The sequence below is a fragment of the Candoia aspera genome, chromosome 2 (assembly GCF_035149785.1).
Source record: "Candoia aspera isolate rCanAsp1 chromosome 2, rCanAsp1.hap2, whole genome shotgun sequence".
NCBI lineage: Eukaryota > Metazoa > Chordata > Lepidosauria > Squamata > Boidae > Candoia > Candoia aspera.
The window spans coordinates 231,098,925-231,125,928 of record NC_086154.1 but is presented as its reverse complement, the minus strand read 5'-3'; the positions used below and the strand labels follow the sequence as shown (position 1 = coordinate 231,125,928).

General features: G+C 38.3%; 1 protein-coding gene across 1 annotated transcript in view; it reads left to right on the top strand.

Annotated features, from left to right (window-relative positions):
- RASGRF2 (Ras protein specific guanine nucleotide releasing factor 2) overlaps positions 1-27,004 on the top strand; it is a 109,417-nt gene that overhangs the window by 76,454 nt on the left and 5,959 nt on the right. Inside the window, exons 18-22 of the mRNA XM_063295478.1 lie at positions 8,319-8,425; positions 19,580-19,692; positions 21,625-21,685; positions 24,644-24,747; positions 25,762-25,846. Of these exons, the coding sequence (XP_063151548.1) occupies positions 8,319-8,425; positions 19,580-19,692; positions 21,625-21,685; positions 24,644-24,747; positions 25,762-25,846 (470 nt within the window). The remainder of the gene's footprint in view (positions 1-8,318; positions 8,426-19,579; positions 19,693-21,624; positions 21,686-24,643; positions 24,748-25,761; positions 25,847-27,004) is intronic.

Sequence of the window (27,004 nt, the reverse complement as noted above, 5' to 3'; positions counted from 1 at the left end):
GATTACAACACTGGAAGAAACTGCATTTGGTGAAAATTTCCATGCTGTAGCTGTTGAAAGTGCAAACCACTTTTGTCTAGTTGCTAGCACTCCAACATCTTATTTTTGCAAGAATCAAGCACAACAGTGTTTCTGTTATTAAGATTGCACTTTTTTCTAAGTACGAACATGGGTTTGGCATTTTCTCCCTATTGCTTTTCATATGAAATCTATATATTGTTTACCTCCAAAGATTCATCTGTCTGAGGTGCAAAGACTGAACATAAAATAAATTTGTTTCAATCTGTCCATAAATTTTATACCCATCTCCATATATTCTCTTTTCCTTGCAACTTTCACAAACTGTGATGAATCTGAATAGAATTCTATTTTTGTTCCAGAACTAAGAGCTGTTTTGAATCTGGAGAACTGTTGCTTAGCAATTCTGTCAAATGGTTGGGCAAATGCTTTCTTTCAGACTGGCAAATCACACTATGTAGCTTTTATTAAGCAATTATTAAGCAATAACCTTGTATTAAAATTACAATTACCTGAGTAGGATAAAAGGGACTTCACCTTGTTGATAAATATATCTTAATAAATGTATCTTCTTTTATAAGGAAAGGTGATATAGTTTAGTGATAGAGCACATGAGGAAAGTTCCAGATTCAGTCCTTTGGTCTTCAGTTAAAAGCATTAGCAGATGATGGGAGCAAGCTGTCCTGGGTGTCCCTGAGATATCCTAGGGGTCCAATAATACTTTATATTATATATGGTGCCTGTTAAACATGCATCTGAATTCTGATTTATACTAGAGATTAGTGAAACATCCATAGCTTTCCTCACATTAACTCATTAGAAATTATCTAAAACTAAAAATTGGATGGCCTTAAATAATTTCTTGAAGCCAACCAAGATCTTTAAAAAAACCTAACCATTTGTTTCTACCACTTTCTCAGGAGAACATGAAAGCATAATGACAAAATGCCTCTGAATTAGATGATGATACAGTATGCTGATTAAGCCACAAAGTTGGCATGTCTGTTTTTTAATTAAATGTAAGGGAAAAATTGACACTACATTGTGAAGTATGGTGGACTCAGCTGGAAGCTAGGTTTATTAGCCAAAGTAAAACTGAAGAGACTTTGCTTTGAAGAGATGTGCAACTTTCTGGGTTATGGACTGCTCTCGGCCTTTGAATAGCATGATAAAGTCTGCACTCTAAAGAGTTGTGGTGGAGCCAAGAGAAAAGCAAATCTCATTTCATTCATATAATTATGCTTTATGCATATTTAAATCTGAGCAGTTGCTTTGTATAAGGAGAAGCATTTCTAAAATAAGTGAATTCTAATGCAGATATGGCAGGGGATTAAGGAGTAATTAAACAGTATGCTTCCTTTTTTGGATAATGCTTTATCACTCAAATGTATACTATATAGACTCTGCATAGTGAATCTGCACCTTTCAAAAGTACTGTAGGAAGTGACTTTTTGTAAAATTTCAAATTGCTTATCTTTCTCTTCTTATTAACAAACATATGAATGCTTCTGAAAAGCTATTATGTGAAACTGGGATTAGTCAGGATTCATTCTGTTTTGACAGGAGCATTGTCATTTCTGGGAGCAAAATAAATTACTTTATGATTCATTGTATCTCTTGGATTGATTTAACATTAATTTTGAACAGGAATTGCAGTTTCAAATAATAATACAAAACCAAAAACTCAAAATGCTGCATGTCTTCATGGGTATTGTGCTTTAGTTAATCTAAGTCATTGTCCTGTTGGAAGGGCCAATGACGCCCAAGCTTCAGCTTCCTTACAGACGGCATGATGTTTTCTCCTAGGATTTCCTTATCCTTCAATGAATCCATCTTGCTGTCCACACGCTGCAGGTTTCCAGTGCCAGAGGATGCAAAGCAGCCCCAGAGCATCACCGAGCCACCACCATGCTTAACTGTAGGCAGTGTGTTCTTTTTAGCATATGCTTCATTCTTCTTCCTCCAGACATACCATTGATCCATCGGGATGAAAGGTTCCAGTTTTGTTTCATTGCTCCACAGAACAGAATCCCAAAACTTCTGTGGCTTATTTATATGATTTTGAGTATATTGGAGCTGACTTTTCTTTCATATAAATGAAAGAAATGTCTGGAGGAAGAATAATGAAGCATATGCTGAAAAGAACACTCTGCCTACAGTTAAGCATGGTGGTGGCTCAGTGATGCTCTGGGGCTGCTTTGCATCCTCTGGCACTGGAAACCTGCAGCTTGTGGACAGCAAGATGGATTCCAACAGGACAATGAGCCCAAGCATACCTCAAATTCCACTAAGGCTTGGATGCAGAAGAAGCCCTGGAAGATTCTACAGTGGCCATCACAGTCACCTGACTTGAATCCCATAGAAAATCTCTGGTGGGAATTGAAGAAGGCAGTTGCAGCATGCAAACCCAAAATATGACTGAACTGGAGGCCACTGCTCATGAGCAATGGGCTAAGATTCCTCAGGAATGCTGCCAGAAGCTGGTGTCTGGCTATGCATCTCGTTTGCAGCAGGTCATCACAGCAAAAGGGTGCTCTACTAAGTACTGAAGATGCTTGCCATGAAGGTGTTGAATAATCTTGAGACTGGAGAAGTCATTATAAGTTGCATTTTCAGTTGAATTTGGGGACACCACTTGAATCATTCATTGTGTTGAGCTATTTCAATTGCTTTTGTTTGATTTGTTCATTGCAAACAGCTGAAAGTCTGTACTGTACATTTTGGCAATCAACCTGATTTGCAATGGGGGTTGAATCATTTTGATTGCAACTGTATATAGTGACTACTTACTCCAGATTTTTCTGGCTGATTAATTGCAACTTTGATCTCTAGTAGATAACCTATACTGGAAACAAAATAAAGCATGACCTAGTTAATTCTGTTGCTCTCAGTGTCAGCAGAGTAAAACCAACATTTGTTTGTTTTTATTGTGTTTTTATTGTTAGTTACCTTGTAAATCTGTGTGTCACAGCTGATGTTGGCCAGTTTTCTTGTTCAGGCTTTGAGCCCTATTCAGAAAGTAGTATCTAAATAAGTATCAGGTGCCCAATGAGATGTAAGTTTAGGCAATCCAAATTCTTTCTCAGTCCTTGTCGTTTCACACTTGGTGCATCAATATCAATTGGTACCCTATCAACAACTTCTTCCAAGTTTTTGCAATCTTTATTTGCAAATCTTGGTATTTTGTAATGTTTTCCAATTCCTTGTCTTCAACGTTACTGTCTCTTGAAATGGCTACAACAATAAATCAGACATGGTTCTCTTCAAATACAGCAATGTCTGGTGTGCTACATTAATATCCAACACACTTTTGCTCTGTCATGCTAAGTGAATTAATCTGTGATTTCAAGTTTCCAGTAACTCTTACTGACTGTGAATACATACTTTTTACATACATTGTTGTTATTATTTATTATTTTTACATATTAATCTTTCTGGAAATTGTTGCTAAGACTGGACTTGAATGTATGCAAGTCTTCTAAGTTTTTGAGGACGATTGCAGAAATACTGCTGTTTGCAGTTAGCTGTTTTCCAGTGGATTTCAGTTTTGTCCAACATGTAGGATTCAGTTTTGTCCAACATGTACTTTAATCAAATCACCAGGAGAAACAGTTAGAAATTTCAGTATTGACAGCATGCGGATGACAACCAGCATATTCTTTGCCTTGCCTCTTGGTCCAAAGAGATTGTACGTATCTTGATCATTGGTTTTGGGGGAAAATGGAGCAGATACAGGATATAGATATAATCTATCCAAGGCATTCATAGAATTGTTGTAGTTAACTCAGCTAGATTCCATAGGGTAGTATTTCTTTGAAAACACAGGTTTATTGTCTGATGGCTGTCTTGGACCCAGCCTTAATTTGGGGTGGGGTCCGTAACTAGATTTTTGCTCAGATTAGACTAGATATATACTATCTAAACTATAGTTAACTCAGTCTGTGTGACTTTGCCTTTGAAAAATGATCAGAGACATCAGTGATACATACAGCAAATGGTCATGTTATTAACAGAGGCAACATAGTGGGAGTGAGCAATTGCATTAACGTATTAAGGAAATAGTTTACCTTAATTATTTAGTCCTTAACTACCAATGTTTGAAAGCATAAGGACTGGGCATATTAAAGGCTATTTACCAGTAGGAGTTCATGCTTGGATATTTTCAGAGAAGACCTCCTTGGAGGAGGAGGCGGACCAGTTACCCCCCCCCCCATCGCAAGACAGACTGTGCCATTGAACTGCTCCCTCATGTCCCATTGCCTAAGCCAAAAATTTACCCAATGACACAAAAGGAATTGGCGGCGTTGCGGGACTTCCTTGATAAAAACCTCACTCAGGGCTTCATTGAACCGGCAAACTCGCCGGTTGGAGCGCCCGTTCTGTTCCGCGAGGAGAAGGACGGTACCCTAAGACTGTGTACAGACTATCGCGGGTTAAATTCAGCATCCTTGTCAAACAAGTACCCCCTCCCCCTCGTCAAAGATATGTTGGCACACTTGTCAACTGGAGAGGTTTTTTCCAAACTTGACCTCTGCGAGGCGTATTACCGCATTTGCATCAGGGAGGGGGATGAATGGAAAACAGCTTTTAACTGTCCCTTGGGCTCCTTCCAGTATAAGGTACTGCCTTTTGGTCTTGCAGGGGCCCCGGGGGTTTTCATGCAACTAATTAATGAGGTTCTGCATGACCATTTGTTTAAAGGAGTACTGGTTTATCTGGACGATGTCCTGATATACTCCAAAACTCAGAGAGAACACGAAAGATTAGTAAGACAGGTTCTCACCAAGCTCCGGCACGCTAAACTTTATGCTAAGCTTTCCAAGTGCGAATTCCACAAGTCGCGCCTGGATTACTTAGGCTACAGGATTTCAGATAAGGGCATCGAAATGGATGCTGCAAAGGTTCAGGCTGTTTTGAGCTGGGAGTGCCCGCGCACCTGGCGCCAGCTCCAAAGTTTCCTGGGATTCACAAATTTCTACAGATCCTTCGCAAAAGGGTTCACGGAGATTGCCCTGCCCTTGACTGATTTGTTGCGGACCAAAGGCGTCGGGGAGACACGCAAGGTAAAAAACCCAGGGGCTGTGCTCAATTGGACTCCTGCCTGTCAGACTGCTTTCGACCAGTTGAAAGCTCTCTTTACAGCGGAGCCAATTTTATCCCATCCCGACCCCGAACGGCCTTTTGTCGTTCAGGCTGATGCCTCTGATTTTTCAACTGGGGCTATCCTATTACAAAAGGATTTTGCTGGACTCTTGAAGCCCTGTGCCTATCTCTCCTGGAAATTTTCCGAGACGGAAAGGCGCTGGCATGTCTGGGAAAAAGAGGCATTTGCAGTAAAAGCAGCACTGGAGGCTTGGCGTCACCTTTTAGAAGGGGCGACTTGCCCTTTTGAGGTCTGGACAGACCACCGCAACCTCGAGGTGCTCTGCACGCCCAGGCGCCTCAGCCCTAAGCAGATTTGCTGGGCTCAATTTTTCAGCCAGTTTAACTTTCAGCTGAAGTTTATTCCGGGGAAGACTTTTTTGGCAGATGCACTTTCCCGACTGCCGCAGGATGCGGAGCCGGTCTCCGACGTGGGGACTGTGCTCTCTGAGTCTCAATTGGGTTTGGCCGCTGTCACCCGGAGCCGCGCTCGGGAACAGCCTCCCCCCCCCGCAAATGACTCCGGTGCAGCCCGCCCCGGGCCGCAGACAACCACAGATGCTGGGTGGGTTGCGTGCAGATTTCCCCCTCGCATTAAAGTCTGATCCCTGGCTCCTTGCTAACCCTGACAAGGTTTCCATGGAACAAGACCTCACCTGGGTGGAGGGTCATTTATACGTCCCTGACTCGCAACGATCAACTATCCTCAGCCGGTCTCATGACAGCAAACAGGCTGGTCATTTCGGGTTCCTCAAATCCCTCCATTTGACCCCACGCCAATTTTGGTGGCCCTCGCTGAGGAAGGATGTCAAAACGTATGTGGCATCCTGCCCTGTTTGCACAATGTCTAAGTGACCGTCCGGTAAACCCCAGGGGCTGCTGCAGCCTGTGGCTAACCCTTCACGCCCTTGGGATGAAATCTCTATGGATTTCATCATGGATTTACCGCCCAGTCAAAAGAAAACAGTCATTTGGGTAGTCAAAGACTACTTTTCCAAACAAGCTCATTTTGTCCCCTGTGCCTCTATCCCATCGGCGCAACAGCTGGCGAAGCTCTTTTTGGTGCACGTGTACTGCCTTCACGGCTGCCCCTCTCACTTGGTGACCGATAGGGGCACACAATTTACCTCACGGTTTTGGCCGGCCTTTTTGAAATTAATTGGCACCGAGCAAGCATTGTCAACCTCCTGGCATCCCCAGACTGACGGATCTACTGAGATCCTCAATGCCACCCTTGAACAATTCCTCCGCTCCTACATCAACTACCACCAGGACGACTGGGTGGATTTCCTTCCTTTCGAAGAGGTTGCATCCAATAAAGCTGTGCATCAAAGCACGGGACAAACCCCCTTCGGGGTGGTGTCGGGTCGGGACTTCGTTCCTATTCCTGAGCTCCCACAGCCCCCGTCTCCAGTAGTGGCAGCCTGTGATTGGGGTTCTAAACTCGCAGACTCCTGGCCCGTCATTAAGGACGCTCTCAATGAGGCACCGACCTCATACAAACTTCAGGCTGACAAGCACAGGCGCCAACAGCCGCCTTTTCGAGTAGGAGACCTGGTTTATCTCTCCACTAAATTTATCAAGTCACCTCAGCCTTCCAAGAAACTGGCCCCCAAATTTATTGGCCCCTTTCAGGTTACACAAATTGTGAACCCGGTCACGGTGCGTTTGGATCTACCTCATAACTTGAAGCGGCTGCACCCTGTGTTCCACTGCAGCTTACTCAAGCCGGCCAGTGACCCCTCCCGGTGGCATCCACGCACTCCCCCCCCTCCACCCGTCATGATCGACAGACAGCAGTACTTCGAAGTCAAGGAGATTCTCGACTCCCGCAAGCTTCATGGCTCTCTCCAATACTTAGTGCGCTGGAAACACTTTCCCCACCCTGAGTGGGTCGCTGCCCGCGACATTCAGGCCCCCGAGCTAGTCCGCAACTTCCATGGTTCATATCCCTCCAAGCCCTTGGTTTGATTTTCTTCAGGGGGGCGGTATGTCATGATCGCCGTTGCAATGTTTGCGACATCGTAACGGCTCGCATGACAAAGCGCGGATGCGTGTCAATGACTGGAGAGGTGCGGGCGATAAACCGGACAAAGAAGGTAATGGGTTTGGGAGATCTATTGAACAACAAGGTCTCATCTCCCAGTAATCGACCATTGACACCATTGTCAAAGAAATGATCAGGGCGAGGTTTGGAAGGGTGCGTCCGGGCTTTCGAGGAATATCGAGGTCTAATCACCTGGTAATGGACCATTACCTCGCAGGAAGATAAACAGGGCAATGCCTGGGGCGAATGGGGCTGGACGACCTCTCACCTATCAAGTCTGGATGGCCTGTCACTCCGTGGAACCCGTGGGGCACACCTGGGGAGTGTGGGGGTGGAGCGCTGTTTGGCACGAGACTATTTAATTCAACTTTTGGCGCACTTCCCGCACTCTCAGATTTTTACTGGTGTGCATTCTATTCTAAATAAAAGCCAGAGCTTAAACTTGATTTAGAGTCTGAGTCTTTTATTTAGTCTTAGGCATTCCTTACAGGTATGCTGCTGGGCCAGCCTCTTTCTCAGTAGTTTTGGAGACAATTATACAACGAGAGTTTGAGATTTCCATTGATTGGTTGAAAATCATACTTACACGTGGAGGCTGTATATTCTCTACACCGATACAGTGGCTGCATGTGTGCCCATTAGGACAGTTAAAAATCTCTCTCTTAGTTTTTGGGGAGTGGATAGTAGGGAGTAGACTACAAACAGTGGATTTATCAGGGTTTGTTTCCCTTTTCTGGAAAAACTGCACTTGTGTTTGTTTTAAAACGAGCCACGTGTTTTTATGGTGTCATAACAGAATATTGAATTCACTTCTATGATATTCAGGCTTATAGGAAAAAATGAAGCAAGTTCAAGTAAACATTTTATTTGTTTATAAATGCAAGAAATTCTTTTTGAGCAGTTGCAAATATATGCTGTATCATGTAATGTATATGTGTGAGCAAAATCTTCAAAATCCTTTGTGTGTCAACAATGAAAGTAATTTTTTAAAACATGCTTTTATCCAACCAAGCTGTACTGTGAAGAATTTTGCTTTGTTAATTCTCTTAGATTTTTTTTCTCTTCATCTAATTGCTTTTATTTTACTGTATCTCTCCTTTAAATTGTGTAGGATTTAATAACTCCGAACGAACATGTGATAAGGAGTTCATAATACGTCGAGCAGCCACTAACCGTGTCCTGAATGTCCTTCGCCACTGGGTGTCAAAACATTCTCAGGTACTTTTTATAATATGCTTTTTCATGTGAAACAATAACACATTCTTTTCTGTTTATGCATTGTGCATATTCTCCTCCTGCTTTCCAGTTTTTCCAAAAAGTCAAGAATTGATTCTCCAAGTCTTATGTCTCATTGATATGTTAGCCATGCTGAATGGGAATTTTGGGAGTTGTACTCTCAACACCAATTTGAGGAAAACTATGCTGGCATTGAAACGTTGTAATAGCTTGAATATACTTTTTGGCAACTCTGCTACTAAGAAGTGGGATATTACTTCTGGATATTGCTATTGCATGGTTTCCATAAAACAAGGTTTGTATCATAAACTGATATGAAAAGTTTGTCTCCATTCATTTCTGAAGTGTATGCAAGGCTGTCAAGAAACCAGCACTGAATCAGCAAAATTCGTTTCTGTATGCTTAGTTAAGTGTAATTGGATATTTTTTGGCATGCTTTTAGGGCAGATAAAAGAGTGATTGTGGTCTCTAAATTTGATCCATGATCCATTTTAAAATTAAGTATGCTATCCTAGAGCCAATTATCTGGATAATATAATTTCCTACAAATTGTGCTTGACATTTATAGCCTCAAGAGTTCAGCTGTATCAGTGATAGTGCCAAAGACTTTCTATATCTGCCCAATTTAATATAGAAGATATATTCTGTTATTGGCAGCAGCTATGGAAGGGAAAAATCACGTGTTTTTTCTTGCAAGTTGCTGTTGAGGACAGTTCCTAATTTTCTAAAGAAGAATATCATAACATAGGTTATTTATTTTTGTGCGTATGGAAACTGGTGCAATGTATAGCAGCTTTCAACAATGTAATAATGTTTGAATGATATGTACTGTACCATGTGAATTAGCCCACTGCTGCAGTTGTCTAAGCAGGCATGGAATTGATCCACATCACCTGTCCATAATCTGTCCCCTTCCAGATTGTGCTGGAATACAGCTCCCATCATCTGGATAGCTTTGCTGGCTGGGATTCATATCAATAGGATAGTAACACCCGAAGAGCACAAAATTGGAAGAGGGTTCTCCTTCTAACTAGGTTTCATAGAGAAGAGCATTATCTCATGGAAGTGTGTTAACATAAGAATAGTGGAGCAGACCGAAGTTATAAGCTACCCAGTAGCCTGGTGCCATAGTAGCTAGTCATATGATGGTGGAAAACCACAAAGAGATGAGGGCAAAAGCTGAAGTTCAAACTAAGGCATAGGCAGCAGCTAAGTCCCCTGTCCCTTTTTATTCTTACTCAAGAATCTCTGGATCAAAAGCCTAACCTGGGGATGGGGAAAACTGAATAATTTGCTGTCCATTCCCTCATCCCGCTATTTGGACTGCCAAAAAGGGATTGTTTCATGTCAACAGATTCTTTCCTGGCAACACCAATTGCAGTTGTAAATAAAGTGTTGCTGTTATTTTCTGGAAGCTGCTATACAGAAGTTTGCTGTAGTAGTAAGTGTGTACATAAGAAAAAAAAATGTTCAAAATTCCCCTCAGGGGATTAATTAATAATTTATTTATGCAGCCCAAACTTAAGCATATTTAGTCAAGTAGGTCACTTCCAAATAAATCTACCTAGAATTGAATCATAAGGATTTAGCATGTCAAGATTGACATTAGAATGTTCCCCAAATTAGGCCCAAGTATATCTGAAAATTGTGCCATAACTATTCACTACTTTCCAAATTAACATGGCTAATTAAAATGTCTTGAATAAAACTGTTCTTTTAGCTCTGTGAGTTTATATACTGTATTACATGCACAAAACATATGATTGAAGCCTCATGAATTAATCAGCCATGTGATTTTCAAGTTCTTAATTTAATTTAATTTAATTTAATTTAATTTAAGAACTACACCAGAGTATTCTGATTAACTACTTGGTCTTCTCTGAGACGATACAGTATAGTATCAAGCTACAGACTGCCAAAATAATAAAAGGGGTTTGAAAATTACACAGTCATTTTATTTGCATACCTTGTATATATAAACAAATGATATAACCAGGTTTGGTAGACTGTTGTTTAAGAAATAACTGGCAGTTTCTTCAAATGCTGAGGCCTAGCTTTTCCTGAGATATGTTTTCAGCCTAATCAAGAGGTACATTAGAATTGTTCATTTATGTTTATCATTAGCAATTCTACTTCATTTAAACTGAATATAGCTGAGACAAACTAAGTAGGTTTTATTTCTATGTTAGTCATTCTTGAATTATACATTGTAGAATTATGTGCAAAGTTTTTTCAAAATTAGAAATTTTGTCTAATTGTCCAGAGTCTCTTCCGGTTCTTAAACAGAATCAGAATTATCATGAACCTGGGGCTTTAATTTTAGGGGAACATGTTTTTGATAGCATTCCTGTTCAGAATAAACTTCAAAGAAGTGGTTGATAATTATGCATTTTTACAAAAATTATTCAAAAGTAAGCATCATCTGGATTGGAATCCAAGCATGGAAGTATGGGATCAACCTCCACCCATTCCTGGTGCATGAAGGAGGCACAACTGCAATTGGTGTTGCCAGGAAAGAATCTGTTGACATGAAATAACCTTTTTGGCAGTCCAAATAGCGGGATGAGGGAATGGACAGCAAATTATTCAGTTTTCCCCATCCCCAGGTTAGGCTTTTGATCCAGAGATTCTTGAGTAAGAATAAAAAGGGACAGGGGACTTAGCTGCTGCCTATGCCTTAGTTAGAACTTCAGATAGCAAATTCTGTTGCTAGCTAAATATGATTTTGACCCCAGCTACTCCTTTTGGATTATCATTATGCAAATTATCTTCCAGGGAAAGGATCAGAAAGGGATCTTTCCATTAAACATAAGCCAATTTGATGTCCTCTAAAAACTAACGTGAACTAATTTCTTTTTCTGCTAAAATCTGCTTACGGTTTTGGAATATGCATCTAATGAAATATCGGGAAATAACAACAACAACAATAACTTATTAAATTTATACGCTGCCCGACTTCCAGCAACTCTAGGCGGTTTACAATTGTTAAAACATTTAAAAACAAGGAACAATTTTTAAAAAAACACAAAAACAGCACAAGACAAAAGAACAGTGGCAAAGGAAACAAACCCAGAGGGGAACAGAAAGGAAGAAAAGGATGTCAGTTGCCCTTTCCAAAGGCCTGGGCAAAGAGCCAGGTCGTTAAGGCCCTTTGAAATGCCAGTAGGGTGGGAGCCCTTTGAATTTCGGGGGAACTTCATTCCAGAGAGCAGGTGCTACTACAGAGAAGGCGTGCTTCTGGGTCCAGACCGATGGCATTGTTTAATCGATGGAACCTGGAGCACACCAACCCTGCCAGATTGAACTGGCCAGGCAGATACTATGGGAGACAGATGGTCCCTCAAGTAACCAGGCCCTATGCCATGTAGGGCTTTAAGGTAGCGACCAGCACCTTGAATTGCATCTTGCAAATGCAAAAGAATTCATCTTGCAAAGCTATTACTTTTCTGTACAAGAAAGCTACCCAACTCCATATCTGTAGCTACACTCAACATAGTGGTAAAGCCTTATTTGGCATTATGATTAATGGATATCTCTTATTACATGTTCACTGTAGGTATATTCTGAATTCATTTATAGGAACTTTATATTATAGACAGCCTAGGATGCCCTTGAGGACAATGTCCTCTAAACCTGAAATTTCTCTTCGAACATTTTGAGAATCTATGTATGTAACATTTCATTCATTGGAAATATAAAATACTAATTCAATGCAAATCTTATATAAAGTATATTTAAAATATGATCAATACAATACAAAATACAGTAAGATATAAAAATAAAATAATAAAACATATAGGACATCAGCAAAAAGGGTCAGAAACCACAGGCATCCCCTGGGGAGGGCAGCAAGCTGGGGCAACATGTGTAACATGACTTACATACTTGCATCAGATTTTATTACATCCTTACATATTGTACCATTTGGATAAAGACATCATCTGTCCCCCAAGTGGGGGAGATGGGCGGTAATAAAAATATGACAGACAGACAGACAGACAGACAGACACAGATAATACACAAGCCATCATTTTGACACCTATGAAGGAAATCCCAGGTTGGTGACTTCACACTGAATGGTGAGTTTCATGCTAGAAAAAGAAGTGGAGGAGGATAGAGCAGCCAGATCTTTATGTGGGGCTCTACACAAAGCCTTTACTAAGCGTTCAAAAGAGGGTTTTGTTAATGTTAATGTTTTTATTGTTATTAACTGATTAAGTCTTGGTAGATTTTTTTTTCTCCTTTTCCTCTAAAAAGACATGAGAGCTATGTGTGTTTTATCAGAATCTCAACTCCTACTCTTTGATATATTGGCTCTTCCATAAAAAATAGTCCACTGTGTGAGCTTTGGGTATTTAGCAACCAGAATGCAAGACTCCCACAGCTTTCCTGTCACAACATCTCAAAGATATTTGCATTTCTCGCTTCAGTAAAGCATAGTGTTAGGTAGCATGCTATAGCAAATGTACTTTCTCTATTTGAGATGCAGAATTCTTATATTTATGGTGACAGGCTATACTGTTCTTCTGTTTCCCAGCATGTTGTATGCATTTATCTTCTGCGAACACAACCTTAGTCCCTTGGAAGCTAGCTATATGGATGAGCAAACAGTTGCCTAGGTAGCTGTATTTCATGCAGGGCTTGAAGACCTGAGAAATGATAACACAACAATTCAAGGAGAAACCTGGAGGTATATAAAAATGCTCCCCTAGTGCAATGCTACGGAAAGAGTTACCCTAAAGAAAAGTATTGTGAAATGTCCTAATGTTGGAATGATTAGAAGAATGGTGTAAGTTGAGAAAGAATGAGAGAGGGAGGGAGGGAGGGAGGGAGAGACTTCCTGAGTTAAAGGAAAAAATGAAACTGGGGTACAGAAATTTGGAGATGATTCTTCCTTGATTATGGAGTCACAAAAAATGAGCCATGCCATTGTCAGGACAAACAGGTCATCTAGAATGCCTGTTTGACAGTCCTGGTGGTACTAGCAAGCTGTGTGTCTAATTGGGGATATGATTCTTTGGGTAAAGCACTCAATCAGGCACCAGCTCTAATTTTGTTGGCTTTGGATTTCAGGAGATAATACAGGAAGAGGCAAGGACAATAAAGCTACGAAAAGTGGCAGAAGAAAAGAGAGGAATGTTTATTAAGCAAGGCAGAACTTGTTCTTGTAGGCAGAGTATTCCATCTTGAAAAATAGTGCCCCAAAACAACCTTCCTGCTGCAAACAGACTTCACAACTGAAGAATTGTATATCCCAGCCTGGTGGCTTTCAACTGTATAGTCTAGGACTCTCAGAATTTTCTTGTCGGCATAGCCTTTGAAAATAAATAAAGAATATTCTTTTGTTTCCAATAAGTTTAAACCAAAGCCTTAAAAAAGGAAAAACAAATGAAAAGAAATTATTGTCAATAACTGTCAAAATAAAGCTGCTATCTAGAAATTATACTCAATTATAATGATACTACTAGGAAATGAAAATCTTTGGCTAGATAACAGCTTATTTGCTTGATAGATTTGAATGTTCCTCTTAACATTTACTTACTCTGAGTGTCATATCTTTCTGTAGTTTAGTTACAGTATAAAGAATAATTATAAATATGAGTAAGAAGGAGCTTGCCAGAAATTCAAAGCAGTAATGTATTTGCATTACATTTTATTTATTACTTAATCATGAGCAATATGCTGGAAGAGACACATAGATGAAGGGTGAACTTTTGTTGAATTTTATCTTGATGACTTCCCACTATGAGCTGAATTATTTTGATATTCATGTTTTGTACAGTCAAAATAACAGACTTTGATGTCAGTGGTGAAATCTTCAGTATAGAAATTGGCTGGGTTTAATCTTAATACTAACATTAAGTATAGCTCTATTTGCATGACTCAGCATACTGAGTTTATTGCAGTTCCTGGGAAAATAACTGCCCAGTGATCCAGAGGTAGATTATTGATGAAAACAATAACTGACCTAATGAAATATGAAAAAGCCATCTTGGGGCTTGCTCCTAGCTGACAGCTCCTGGTGGGTATTTTTTCCCCTCACTATTTTTTAAAAAATATTTAAGAGCCTGTGGTGAGATGATAGCTGTGAAAAATTTAACAAGAAGAGGCTTAGCCATCTTCATTCCCTTTTTACCCCCTTATTTCAGGCCCACCACCACACAGGGAGGAGTGAAAATTAAAAGAAAAATGGAGATGGAAAGACTGCTTTGTGGGATTGCTCTAAATTTCTGTCTTTATGCCCCAAAGACAAGAGGATTAGTTAAACTTGTCTTCATTTTGTATAGTATGCCCTGATTCAGATTAAGTAAATTACAATTTATCTCAGAATATTTTGGAACTATTTAGGATCTGATTCTGTATGGAACTACTGGGATTCTTGATTTACACATGATGTTGGGCTTTTAAACAACACAAGTGTGTTGTATTAATGCAGCCTCTGTGAATTAAATTCACGTTCATATACTCCTCCCTTTTTTTCCTGTGATATTGAGTACATTTGCCTCTACTTTTAATTAACCATACCTAGCCACTGTGGGAGGAACTGGGCGGAATTATTGTTCACTTTAAACTTGGTGTGCAATTTATTTCATAGCTTTTTCAGATAAAATTTTTATTTCTTTAATCAATATATAAGCCACCTCCATTGCTGAGGCAACTCTAAGTGACATACTACTATATAATAAACATAATTTAGAATCCAAAATAGAAAAAAAATGTCTTTTGCTTGTTTGTGACTAAAGCTATCTACATGTCCATGTTTATACATAATGCAGTTAGTTGAAAATATAGGCTAATCTTTCTAACTGGCTTTCAGTGATACTAAAGGAGGGAAACACAAGGTGGAGGAAGCTCACACACATAGTGTTGAAGGTGCCAGAGATCAAAGCTACTAGATAAGTAGGCAACGAATATCTGTTTAGTAAAGTGGTAATTTGATAAGAAAGATAGTGTGGTGGTTAAGGTGAATTAGAAACCTTAAATTCTAGTAATCCCTTAGGCACAGAAACTGACTGGGCGTCCTTGACCCAGTCTCTCTCAGCCCAGCCCACCTCATATGGTCATTGAGGCACTGTATATGCTACCTTAAGGTACCAAAAACAAGGGGGGGGGGCGGGCAGGACATAAATACAATAAATAATAATAGATAACTAATTTCTACTATAAATCAGAATGTGCATGTTGAAATAAGTGATAACTTCACAGAGTTGTACTGTGAATAACTTTTGGTTTCCTTTTAGCATTTTTTAAAGCATGTCCAGGTTTTCCTGCTTTATGCTAAGGTTAGGTTCCCCCCAAATCTTATATAAAGGTTTGCATAATGAGACATTGAACTAGTGGAAAACAGCAGTTGTGGGGTATGGTGTCAAAGTTGATAACCCCAATGCACTGAGAAATGTGCCCATAAATTTTTAGAGCCTTATTCATAAGCACTACGTCACTCCAAAATGTTTTCTTCCTTGTGACATATTCCATGTATATTGAAAGCACTTTCTTCCTCTTACCCCCTACTGAATTTCTAATGTGCGTGGTTATCATGGCAGACAAAGAGGTAGAATGCATCATGGCACTACAAATGCTATTAGCATTCTTCTTTATGTTGTGTATAGTACATTTCACCCACGTTAAAAGCTCATCTTATGGCCAAGGATCATGCACCAGCTTCAGCATGACATAATATGTCCCACTTTATTTCTAGTGTTAGAGAGGTCCTTTTTGTTTTCATTTTGGATAAGTTGTTGATGGCCGTTTTGATCCCATAGTAACAGTAGTAGATACTGCAGATATGGAAGAAAATGGAAGACAAGGATCCACAACTAGAACAACCTCACAACACAATGGTAAATGTGTGAGGGAGGGCAGAAAAGGATTTTGGCAGGAAAATTTTCAATTTTGGCATGTTTCAGGTGGGAGTATATTTAAAACCACAGGGTATCTGCATTTAAGACAATGGGTATGATGCTTCAGTGTGCAATGTAAGTGTTGCATTTGGCTTAGATCAGACTGAAAGGGCTATTAAGCAGATTAACCTTTGCTTCTACTTCAAAGATACTTGACATAGAACATTTTTGTTGAGAATTTAACTCAGCCGCAACTTTAACTTTGACCTCTAAAAATAACAATGGATTACATAGTAGCTATAACATGCTGGCTCTTGGTACAACCCCACAAGAGGAGGAATATTCCAGTGGAAAATATCAAACTGTAGTTCATGTCTCTCTCATTTTGTTTGCTGAGTAGGGAGTATGAACTTAACTGGGGAGTTTCATGAGCTTCCATCTTCCAGCCATAGTACAATGTGTGGATAATGAACTGCATTTACTCTGAAATTTGTTCTTGCAGTGCTGTAAGTATCAAACAATTTTAAGAAAAATAAGTTTCACACTGAATAAAATTTTATACCTCAACCTTACATAAGTAACTATTTCTTACTAGGATTATACTAAGAATCTTCTGTCTTTGTCAGTATATTGTGGAATTGCTAAGGGATATGTGGATAGGTTCAGAGCGTAAGCGTCTGCAGGAAGATGTGTCAAAATGTGCAAGAGGACAAGAGTGGTGTCATGACTGAAGCCCCAGCCTTTTCTATGTGAGTGTAAATACACTTGGAAAAGCGGTGGGCCTTTGATTGCCACACCATGCCACTCATTCTGCAGATTTTGATCCTCTGTGAATGACACTGACTCAGATTCTCCATAAGCATACATTATGATGTTCAGTTAGTTTACAGATTAAGACACAGATTAATTTTTTAAAAAATCACAAAAAATTCTGAAAAATGCTACATGTTTGTTTACATTTCAGTGTATCCAAGAGCCCAAATAAATACTTTCATTTATTGTTTGTCAAAATTATTAGCCAGGAGCCTCAAGCATATATTTCCTCTTCCTGCTACAGTATTCTTCAATATTTTTATGCTGTTCTTCAGAAATATGAAACATGAAATTCCCAATCTAATATAACATTACAGTCATGGGCTACTCTTGTTAAGAATTAGTGAGGATGAGGCCTTATTTACTATAAAACTAGTAACAACAGGCAGACCAATTGGTATTATGGCCATCTGTTATATAATCCTTCAGCAAAAGCACACCAAAACTCAGACATGAAACAGACTAAATCCAAAGAGAACTGTAATCTCAGGAAAATACACTTTTGGTTCATTATTGGAAAAGACATACATGAAATTCAAACATCCTGTAGATGTCTCTTATTGATACATGGAAAGTTAAATGTGCAGGAGTTTCAAGAACTTTGCTGGCGATGATTGTTTCTGTTTCTATGGAAACATTCTGGATTGCTACTCACATGATAGCATTCATTATAAAATAGACCGCTACAAAATACTAGAGAGATGAAGCTTTTAGTTTAAATCCTTTATTGAAACATCTGCAGTAACCTGAAATACAAATGAATAGAATTAGTGCTTTTCAATGAATTGGAATATGAGCATCCACAGAAGGTATTTCAACACTTGAATTCATAGATGGCTATCTTCTACCCTATCCTTTTTGAAATAGTCTTAATTGTTCTTGTGGGGGGGCAGAGGGACATGTATTAAATAGGGAAAGAGTAAATCAGTTTATACTGTTGTCTAGGATTGAGATAAATATCACATACTGTTACGTATAAATGAGATTCCATGGTTACACAGCAGATCAGCTACCTGTCTATTGATTTGACATGGTATAGGCATATCTTGCTCATTCTAAAGCATTCACTATCTGAAGTGAAAGTGCTTATGAAACATTACTATTTTTAATACCCTAAAATTATCTGAGTTCCAATTATCTTGTGCAGATAACATCTTCTATAAACTCTCCTGTTAATTAATTACTAGTGTATTCCTGCTTCACATTCCATATTGGGAGAAGTCTGAGTCCCAAAACTTTTTTCATTACAAACTATACTTCATGGGATGCCCAGCATTATTTCTACAAGTTGCCTTGGTTCCACAGTGAGCCTATGAATGTGCTCACTTTTCCTGGACATTGTATCTGCTGCTTTTAAGTTGTAAATCAAAACTTCCTTTAATAAATTTTCTGAATATTGTCTAAGAGACCTAGGTTATTCTAATCTGTTAGCTCTGATTATAAAAGATCCTGATTATCTTGCCCAAAGATATCCATGGTTTCACTGAATAGTTACGTATCATGACTTTTGATAATTGGACTAAAAGAATTTGAAGCTTGTGTCACCTAGATTCCCTTCTCCTAAGAAATGAGCTAATTAAAAGTGGAAAGAAAAATGCTTGGGTGAGTTAAAGCTTCAGATGTACTTGGAAGTGGGAAGATTTGGTGGGAACTCTGGAAGCATCTTTCTGAAAACCTAGTAAGGAAACAGTATTTTGGAGAGTATCTTTTATATATGCAAAACTTATGTACTGTATATGTAAATAAAAGCAAATATTACAAAACACTCTAAGACTCCGGTAAAATAATTAAAGGACTCTCAAACCCCTGTAGGCCTCACTACCCAGAGAACTGGGGTGAAAAAATGTTTGGACACTAGTTTACAAGCACTGAAGATAAATGTAAATGAAGTCATATCTGTAGTGTTTCTAGTGAAAAATACAACATGTTTCAAGACGTACTTTTTAAAATCGTGAAACTTTGGTGCAGTTTTAAGTGGTGGCAAATCTCAAGCTTCCATTTTCATGTATTTTACCCCACAATATTCTAGGGCCTTAAACAGTAGATCATGTGAAAATAATAGATTATACTATTATTTTTCACAGGAGCGTTAGCTTATTACCAATTTCTCTCTAGTAACGTAACTGTTCTAGATGAAGCAGCATGGAATTAAGCTATGGGATAGTGATAAGAAAGTACCACCATCATACAAGAATTAGCTGTAAAAGTTGCTCAGAAATGGCTTGCATGGAACTTGATATACATCAGATAATTATATTTGCTGGTCTTCAATTCTTAGCATGGTGATAGGCTGGGTTGTGAGGTGCGAACAACTGTAAACAAATTAACTGTAAAACTATAATACACAAAAGCAAATGTATATATTTATTCAAAAATAAATATTTCTTTAAGAATATTTATAGTCTGTCCCAATCCATATGAAAGCTCACAAAATATAAATCTATAATATGATTCTTTCATCTAGAAACATTTTGTTTTGTAGGATTTTGAGTTAAATAATGAATTGAAGATGAGTGTTCTTAATCTTCTAGAAGAAGTTTTGAGAGACCCTGACCTTTTGCCACAAGAAAGGAAAGCTACAGCAAATATCCTGAGGTAAAGAGGATCTATGAGTTTCATCACAGAAGTACTATGAGAGAAACAGAAGTGCCATAAATTTGGATGTTTAGTTTCAATGTTCACTTGGGGTGGGGGGAATGCAATTGCTTTTGTTACAGAAATGTGCTGCCAAACAACTGTTTCCTTAAGAATTAAAGCCATTTTGATCTTCTTTCTCTAAGAAACATATACGGTAAAATTATACTCATGAAAAAGTAGGGTCTTTTTGTTCTTCCTTCCACCAAAAGTTTGGCTGTAAATTAAAAATATGTGAACATTCTAATTATATTATATACAGGCAATTTGAGAAGCTAAGTCTTTCAATAACTCATCCAACACTCTTGTTTATATGACACAAACAATAATTTCCAGTTCCAAACAGTTCAGTGCTACAGTTGAAAAGCCAAACAAATACTTCAGCCGTTTCCAAAGAAGTAGAGCCAAAATATTCTTCTGCAAGAAAAGCTATAAAAACCTTGTGTAACACCTTACACAACACGATAAACACATTAGTCCGGAGAGTATCATAAGACTCTGTTCTTTCTGGTATTATTTGCAGAACTGCTCTACAGAGAAGATCAGGCTTATATTGCTGTGTATGTGATTGACTTTAGTATTGTACAGTCACATCAGAGCAGTTGATACTGTTACTGACAAGTTGGTAGATGGTGGATCTGAGAATCAATATCTGCAAGGCCTTAAGCATCAGAGTTCAGTGAATGATTTTTCATAATTCCATGTCATCCTGGACGAAGGTTTTGCATAAAGTGCTTCGTGTGTCTCTCTTGGTCCCTGTGTTGTTTTAAATGTATGGAAATAGCATGGAATAATTCCAGCATGTATTTAGAGAGTACTAGAGGCATTCATTACACTTGAAAATAATTCTGAAAATGCAAGACTTACTTGCCATTAAACTCAGCGGAACATATTTCTGAAGAGACATTAAAAAATGTGGTTATCAGTTAAGTATTATTTCAAGACAACAGTCATTAAGATGAATCCAGTAAGTTCTTCTCAGGGAAGCCTTTGGTCATATCCCACTTTCCTGAAGTAAGGGGAAGAGACTCAAAGGTGATGTTCCTTAGTTGCTGCTCTGGCTTTGCAGAATACCTCCCTTTAGAATTAAGGCTTGCTTCATCCCTTCTAATGTTCCAGAAGCAGCTAGTGAAGATGTAATTTTTCTGTGAAGCATGTGGTTAGTTTGTTCTTGCTACCTTTAATTTATTTCACTTTGAGTGACTTATACTAATTAATTTATTTCTAATATTTTAATTTATTTTCTTATTTGTTTTACTTTTCATTTTATTATAATTCATTCTTGATTGCTATAACTTTGATTAGTTATTTTTTAATGTATTTATATTTATTGATTGTTTTGTAAACCACCATGAGTCTGTATTGATTTGGCAGATTACTAGTGGAATAAATAAGCATATACAGATAGTCCTTGACTTATGACCACAACTGGGACCGGAATTTCCATCAGAAGTCATTGCGGTCGTAAGTTGAGTTACCATGTGACTGAACCTGATTTTATGACCATTTTTACGGTGGTTGTTAAGCGAATCCAGCTTCCCCAATGGGCGTTTTTTGTCAGAAAATGGCCAAAAACATCACAAGACATGATCATGTGACTGAGGGAAGCTGCAACCGGTCATAAATGCAAGCTAGTTGCCAAGAATCTGAAATGCAATCTTGTGACATGGGTAGGGGGTGTTGTGACATTTTGCGACACTCAGAAGTGCTTTACAGGGTGTAAAGCACCTGTTCAGAGGCCGTCGTAATTTTGGATGATCGTTAAATGAATGGTCATAAGTCAGGGACTACCTGTATAAAGACTTGGAATACCTACAGAGTAATCATTACAAATAGTGCAAATGACTGCAGAAATTTCACTGCTATATAAAATATATTGCTAATTGATTTTAGGACACTTTCTCAGGAGGATCAAGATGACACACACTTAAAAATAGAGGATATAATGCAGATGGTGAGCTCATTTAAATAAATATATGTTTGATTTGTTTTTCATTAATGTAAATTGAGCTTAATCTCTGGAAACTATGCTTGGCTGTTCCATCATTACTGCCTTTATGCACTGTCTCTTATATTTTCCTTTGATCATTAGGTGTTTCAACTGTTCAGTAGGTAGAAATAGTACAACACAATAACTACGAACATGAACTTTGGCTTGATGAGATGTTATGCAAAATGTGGAACTTTCATTTCAATATACAGAGGAAGTTGGTTAAAATGGGTCATACCTGTGAGAAATCCATTTGTATATCATTACTCCAGATATTTTATTACATTATTCGTTTGTTTATCATTTATATAGCCACCCATCTCACAGAAAAGTGACTAGACAGCACACAATCAAAAACAATTGTAAAATAAAAATATTAAAACAAGCACCATTGAAAAGACATCAAGCAATATTATTAATTACAAGATAGTAGATAAAATTTGATGTTCAAAACAATGCAGCCATCTCATTAGATCACCATTTCCTTGAGATCCCTAAGCCTGCTGACACAGCTGTGTTTTGAGGATTGCCAGAAGGATATCAAGGATGGGGCCAGTCTTACCTCTGGGGGAATGATGTTCCACAAGGCAGGCACCATGGCAGAAAAGGCCTGTCTCCTGGGTCCCACTGGATGAAACTTGCAGCATATGTCTTCTGCTGGGCCTGATGGCACAGGAAGATGTAATCGGGTGGAGGCAGTCCCTCAAATAATTCTCAAATAATTATTTAAAATTGCAGTTGCATTTTGCAAGTAAAAATATAAACAAAAACGTATTTTTAAAAGGTGAGAATCTATTAACCATGGAAGAGTTATTTATGTAGAGGAAGTATCAAGTTGAATTTAAAGCATGGAAAGTTTTAGACAGTGTGAAGTGCTTGATCTAACAGTGACAGCAAACTCCTAGCTATATTCTTGTTCAAGATCCAGGCATATTATTTATTGTATTAAACTTTATTTTCCTATTCTGTTCTAGGAACATGAATACTCTTAAGATTCTGCCCATACTATGCATTTTTATTTTAAGAATTTTCTATTACCTTAGTCTTTTACAACTCCTGTATATCTATACAAACACTGTTTTTGTAATATCTATTCTTCTGAGTATTTTATTGCTTTTAACTCAGACAGAGAGTCCAGCAGGACTCTCTTCAAAATGGGTCTGCAGAGAACCACAAGGAGGCACATACGGAATCTGAAGATTTATGGAAATACAATAAATATTTAAAAGAGAAAAAGAAGCCCCAGTACAACAGTCCATCTCAAGAATAGCCAGGTCCTGACTGAGTAGCTAGAATGCTGTTAGCTAAAATGGGGTGAGAAAGAATAGCATGGTCTATTGGAACAGGGCATGTCTGATTGGCTGGAAACTTGAACTGCAAAACTCTGCTTTAATGAGAAAGTGCAGATACACTGCAATAGTTTGTTGTTTGTTTTATTACTTACCAAAGTCATTTTTAAACAGTAGCAGTACAGTACACTTTGTGAGGAATAGAAGTGGCCTACTTCCAGCACAATACGTGTTCATGTTCTGTATCATTATAAGTTGAAAGGAGAAAGGGGAAAAAATTTCCAGAATCTTGCAGAAAGAATTTCATTGGTAAGAGCCATAAGGCTGCTTCAGATCTTGCAACTACAGGTAGTCCTCGGGTTAGTTGTTCAGCAACTGTTCAAAGTTACGACAATGCTGAACAAGGGGGATTTATGCCTGGTCATAGCAAGCCACAGTCACATGATCGCCATTTGCGACTTCCTTGCTGGCTTCCCACAAGCAAAGTCAATGGGGAAACTGGCATGGAAGATCACAAGTTGCTCCCATAACTTACGCCTGCTGCTTTTTCTCCTGAAGAGCCCCACTACAGAGTATGATATTCCAAGGATTCCATCCCCTATAGCATCCCCCCACCCACCTGCACTCCATAGTGGCTCCCACTGGCCCACCTGCGCTCCGTAGTGCCTATCTGTGGCCCATGCTGGCCTACCTGTGGCCCTCACCGGCCCACCTATGCTCCATAGTGCCCGCCCGTGGTCCCTTCTGGCCTGTCTGCACTAAGTAGTGCCTGCCCACAGCATACAGCCTGCCCACACTTAGTAGCACTTGCCCATGGCACTCACGCACCCGCCAACAGCTCTTAGGCTCTGCTTGCCTAGGACTCTGGTCACATGAGGTCCTCTTTTAACGACCCACGTAGTCTTTGGATTACAACAGCACCCGGGACTACCAGGATTGATGTTGCTAAGTGATGCGGTCACGTGACATTGTGCTTTATGACTGCATTGCTTAGTGATGAAAATTCTGGTCCCAGTTGCTGTCATAACCTGAGGACTACTTGTAAGACCCAAAAATTACAGTGAAATTGTTTTATTAGTTTATGACACTGGGGAACCAATTTTGGATTACGCAAATAAGTACTCTGGGCTTTGTTTAATTTGTGAAGTGCTGTTTTGAATGATGATAATAGACCCTATCAATACCCTTTTGGAAGAACTCTTAACTTCCAAAGTCTTTATGTATTAATTTGAGAAATAAAATAGAACATTAAAATTTTGAGAGAAGTTCATTCATATTTATAAAAATGATAAACATTTGTAAAGCTGGATAAATAATCTATCAGCAAAAGTGAAAATTTATTATGGAAGGTGAATTTTTTCCCTGTGTACTGTATTTTGTGTTTTATTTCTGTTGAAATTAGTTCAACAAGGACTTGGCTGGACTGTGTGCCAAGTAACTATTTCACTTTCATAACAGAGAGCTTGCTTACATAAGCGCTTCCCCCTTCATGATTTTCCTTCTACAAATGATAAAATCTGACTAATAAAATTGATAAAACAGATATTAACCTAATATTGTATAAAACAAATGAGAAAGTTGAAATTGCCTTTTAAACAGTTTTGAACATGTACGTATATATTTTTCCTTACAGCTAGACTGTCCAAAACCAGAATGCTTTGAAACACTATCAGCCATGGAACTTGCTGAACAAATAACTCTCTTAGATCACATTGTTTTCAGAAGCATACCTTATGAGTAAGTGGTTTTCTGATCATCATCATGGGAATGAAAATATTTCTAAGCAAAGTTTTGGATGGTACAAGGATTCACATAAAATTGGAATGGATAATACATACAGTGGAATTAGCACAGATGAAATTGGTGCATATCTCTCAGCATAAATGTATCATGAAAGTCTAAGATCAAAGCACAATAAAGTAATAGCACAATATTTCTGTGCTGTTCTTTGTAAGCAGGATACAGTTCATTTCCTGAAAAGGCTAACATATACAGCACCAAAGAACCAACAGCAAAATTTCTGTATGTGCTGCCAATTCAGGAAGTCTGAAGGACAGATAGCAAGGCCATTAAAGGCTGAATATACAGTATAGTGTTCAGGGAAGGAACACTCAAAGGTAGAGCACACGTTCTGAATATGAAGGAGCCAGTTTCAGTCTGTAACATATCTAGATAAAACTAGGAATAATCATTTGTGAAATTTTGTCTTGAAAACTTGGACACTACTTCCAGGCAGTGTTGACATAACCGGGCTAGATAGATGAGTGCTCTGATTCAGTAGAAGGTGTCTTCATGCTTTCCTAAGGTCTGCCCCTTTTTCACTTTCTAAATCAACAAAGGGAGGGTGCTGTTATTCAAAGCATATCCTATGAATATCTGTGTGCAAAGAAGCTATATGAAGCAATATGGCTCATACATGGTTCTCACTGTGCGATCATGTTAAATAGGGAAGTAGGACTATAGTTGATTTCAGTGGGACCCTACAGTAGTATAAAAGTTTTAGAACTTGTCTCCTAATTTTTCTTGCTTTAAAGACCTGGCTATAGAAAGTTTACCAAAGAAAACATGGAGTCTTTAACAAATATTGGTTACAGATTTTTAAAAGGTTTTAAGTAAAGACTTTTACATACATAACCAATTTTTAGTAGCTGAGAAGTATTCATTCCAGAGTTGTGAAGCTGTCTCCAAAATAAATGGAGTGAACAGAAATAAACATTCTCTTTTCTGGTGTTTCTTTTCCTCATTTTCCAGAGAATTTCTTGGGCAGGGTTGGATGAAATTGGATAAAAATGAAAGAACACCTTATATTATGAAAACCAGCCAACATTTTAACGATGTGAGTTGTCATAAAAATACAGAATACTTTCTAAGAATACAATACTGCTAGATTAAATATATTTCTGTGACCATAAAAATCACCAAAGAATTCCACTTTTCCTGAAGAGTAGCCAGGAGTTTGACAGTAAGCATTTTAAAAAGTAGAACCTTTGGAAATCTGCTGAGATCGCCAAGCAATGGCAAAAGAAACCAAGGTATACAGTATTTTATTAAGAACATAAACTAAAATAAAACAAATTATATTACTTACTACTTACCCTGCTTAGGTGTCTTATTGAGGTTTTGCTCTTAGCATGCTATTGGCATCTATTCAATCAATTTTTAATCAATCAATTTTATTTATGGCCAAAAGGCCCCAAAGCAAGTTACAAATATAATCTGAACTTGGCATTGGATAAAACAGTTTAACAAATAGTATTTTTAATAAATATTACATAATACACTTAAAACCCCAACTCCCTGATTTGTTACTAAAAAACTTTCTTTATAGCCACTGTAATTTTAGGATTTTCATCTGCAAGTAAAACTTTTACATACTCAGAAGTATCTCTTCCTGGTTTGGATTTTAAAATAGGCCAGATAACTTTCTGCTGAAGACTCTTATAAAATTGACAGTGCAACAAAATATGATCCACCATTTCAAGATCAGTACCATTACAGGGACAGAATCCTGTAAGAGATGGGAATTTTTTGAAATGTACCATATAGCATATTTGATGGTAACACATCTAATCTGGCTTGAAAAGGTTATTCTGTATTTACTTAAATATAAGCTATTCAGATACATAATGTAGTGCTTACCCCTGATATGGAAGCAAATGGTACAACAAGAGAAATAAAGAGATTGCAGAATAGACCTAATACTGAGTCTGCTTCAAATATTGGGGTCTACTATCCAGGGAAAGAGGCCATTGCCATCTGTTTGATAATGTCTTTGTTTTTGTTCTGTTACAGGCTTTTGCAACCTAGCGCCTTTCAGATGTGCTATAAGTATTCCCAATATACCTGAAGGGTACCAGGTTGTGAAAGTCTGCCCTATTGCTTTTCATCATTTTTGTAATATATGTTTTCTTACCTGTAGCTTTACTTGCTAAAAGCCAAACATATTTAAATCATTAATTTTGTTTAATTCAATGTTGTAAATGCAAATATTTAT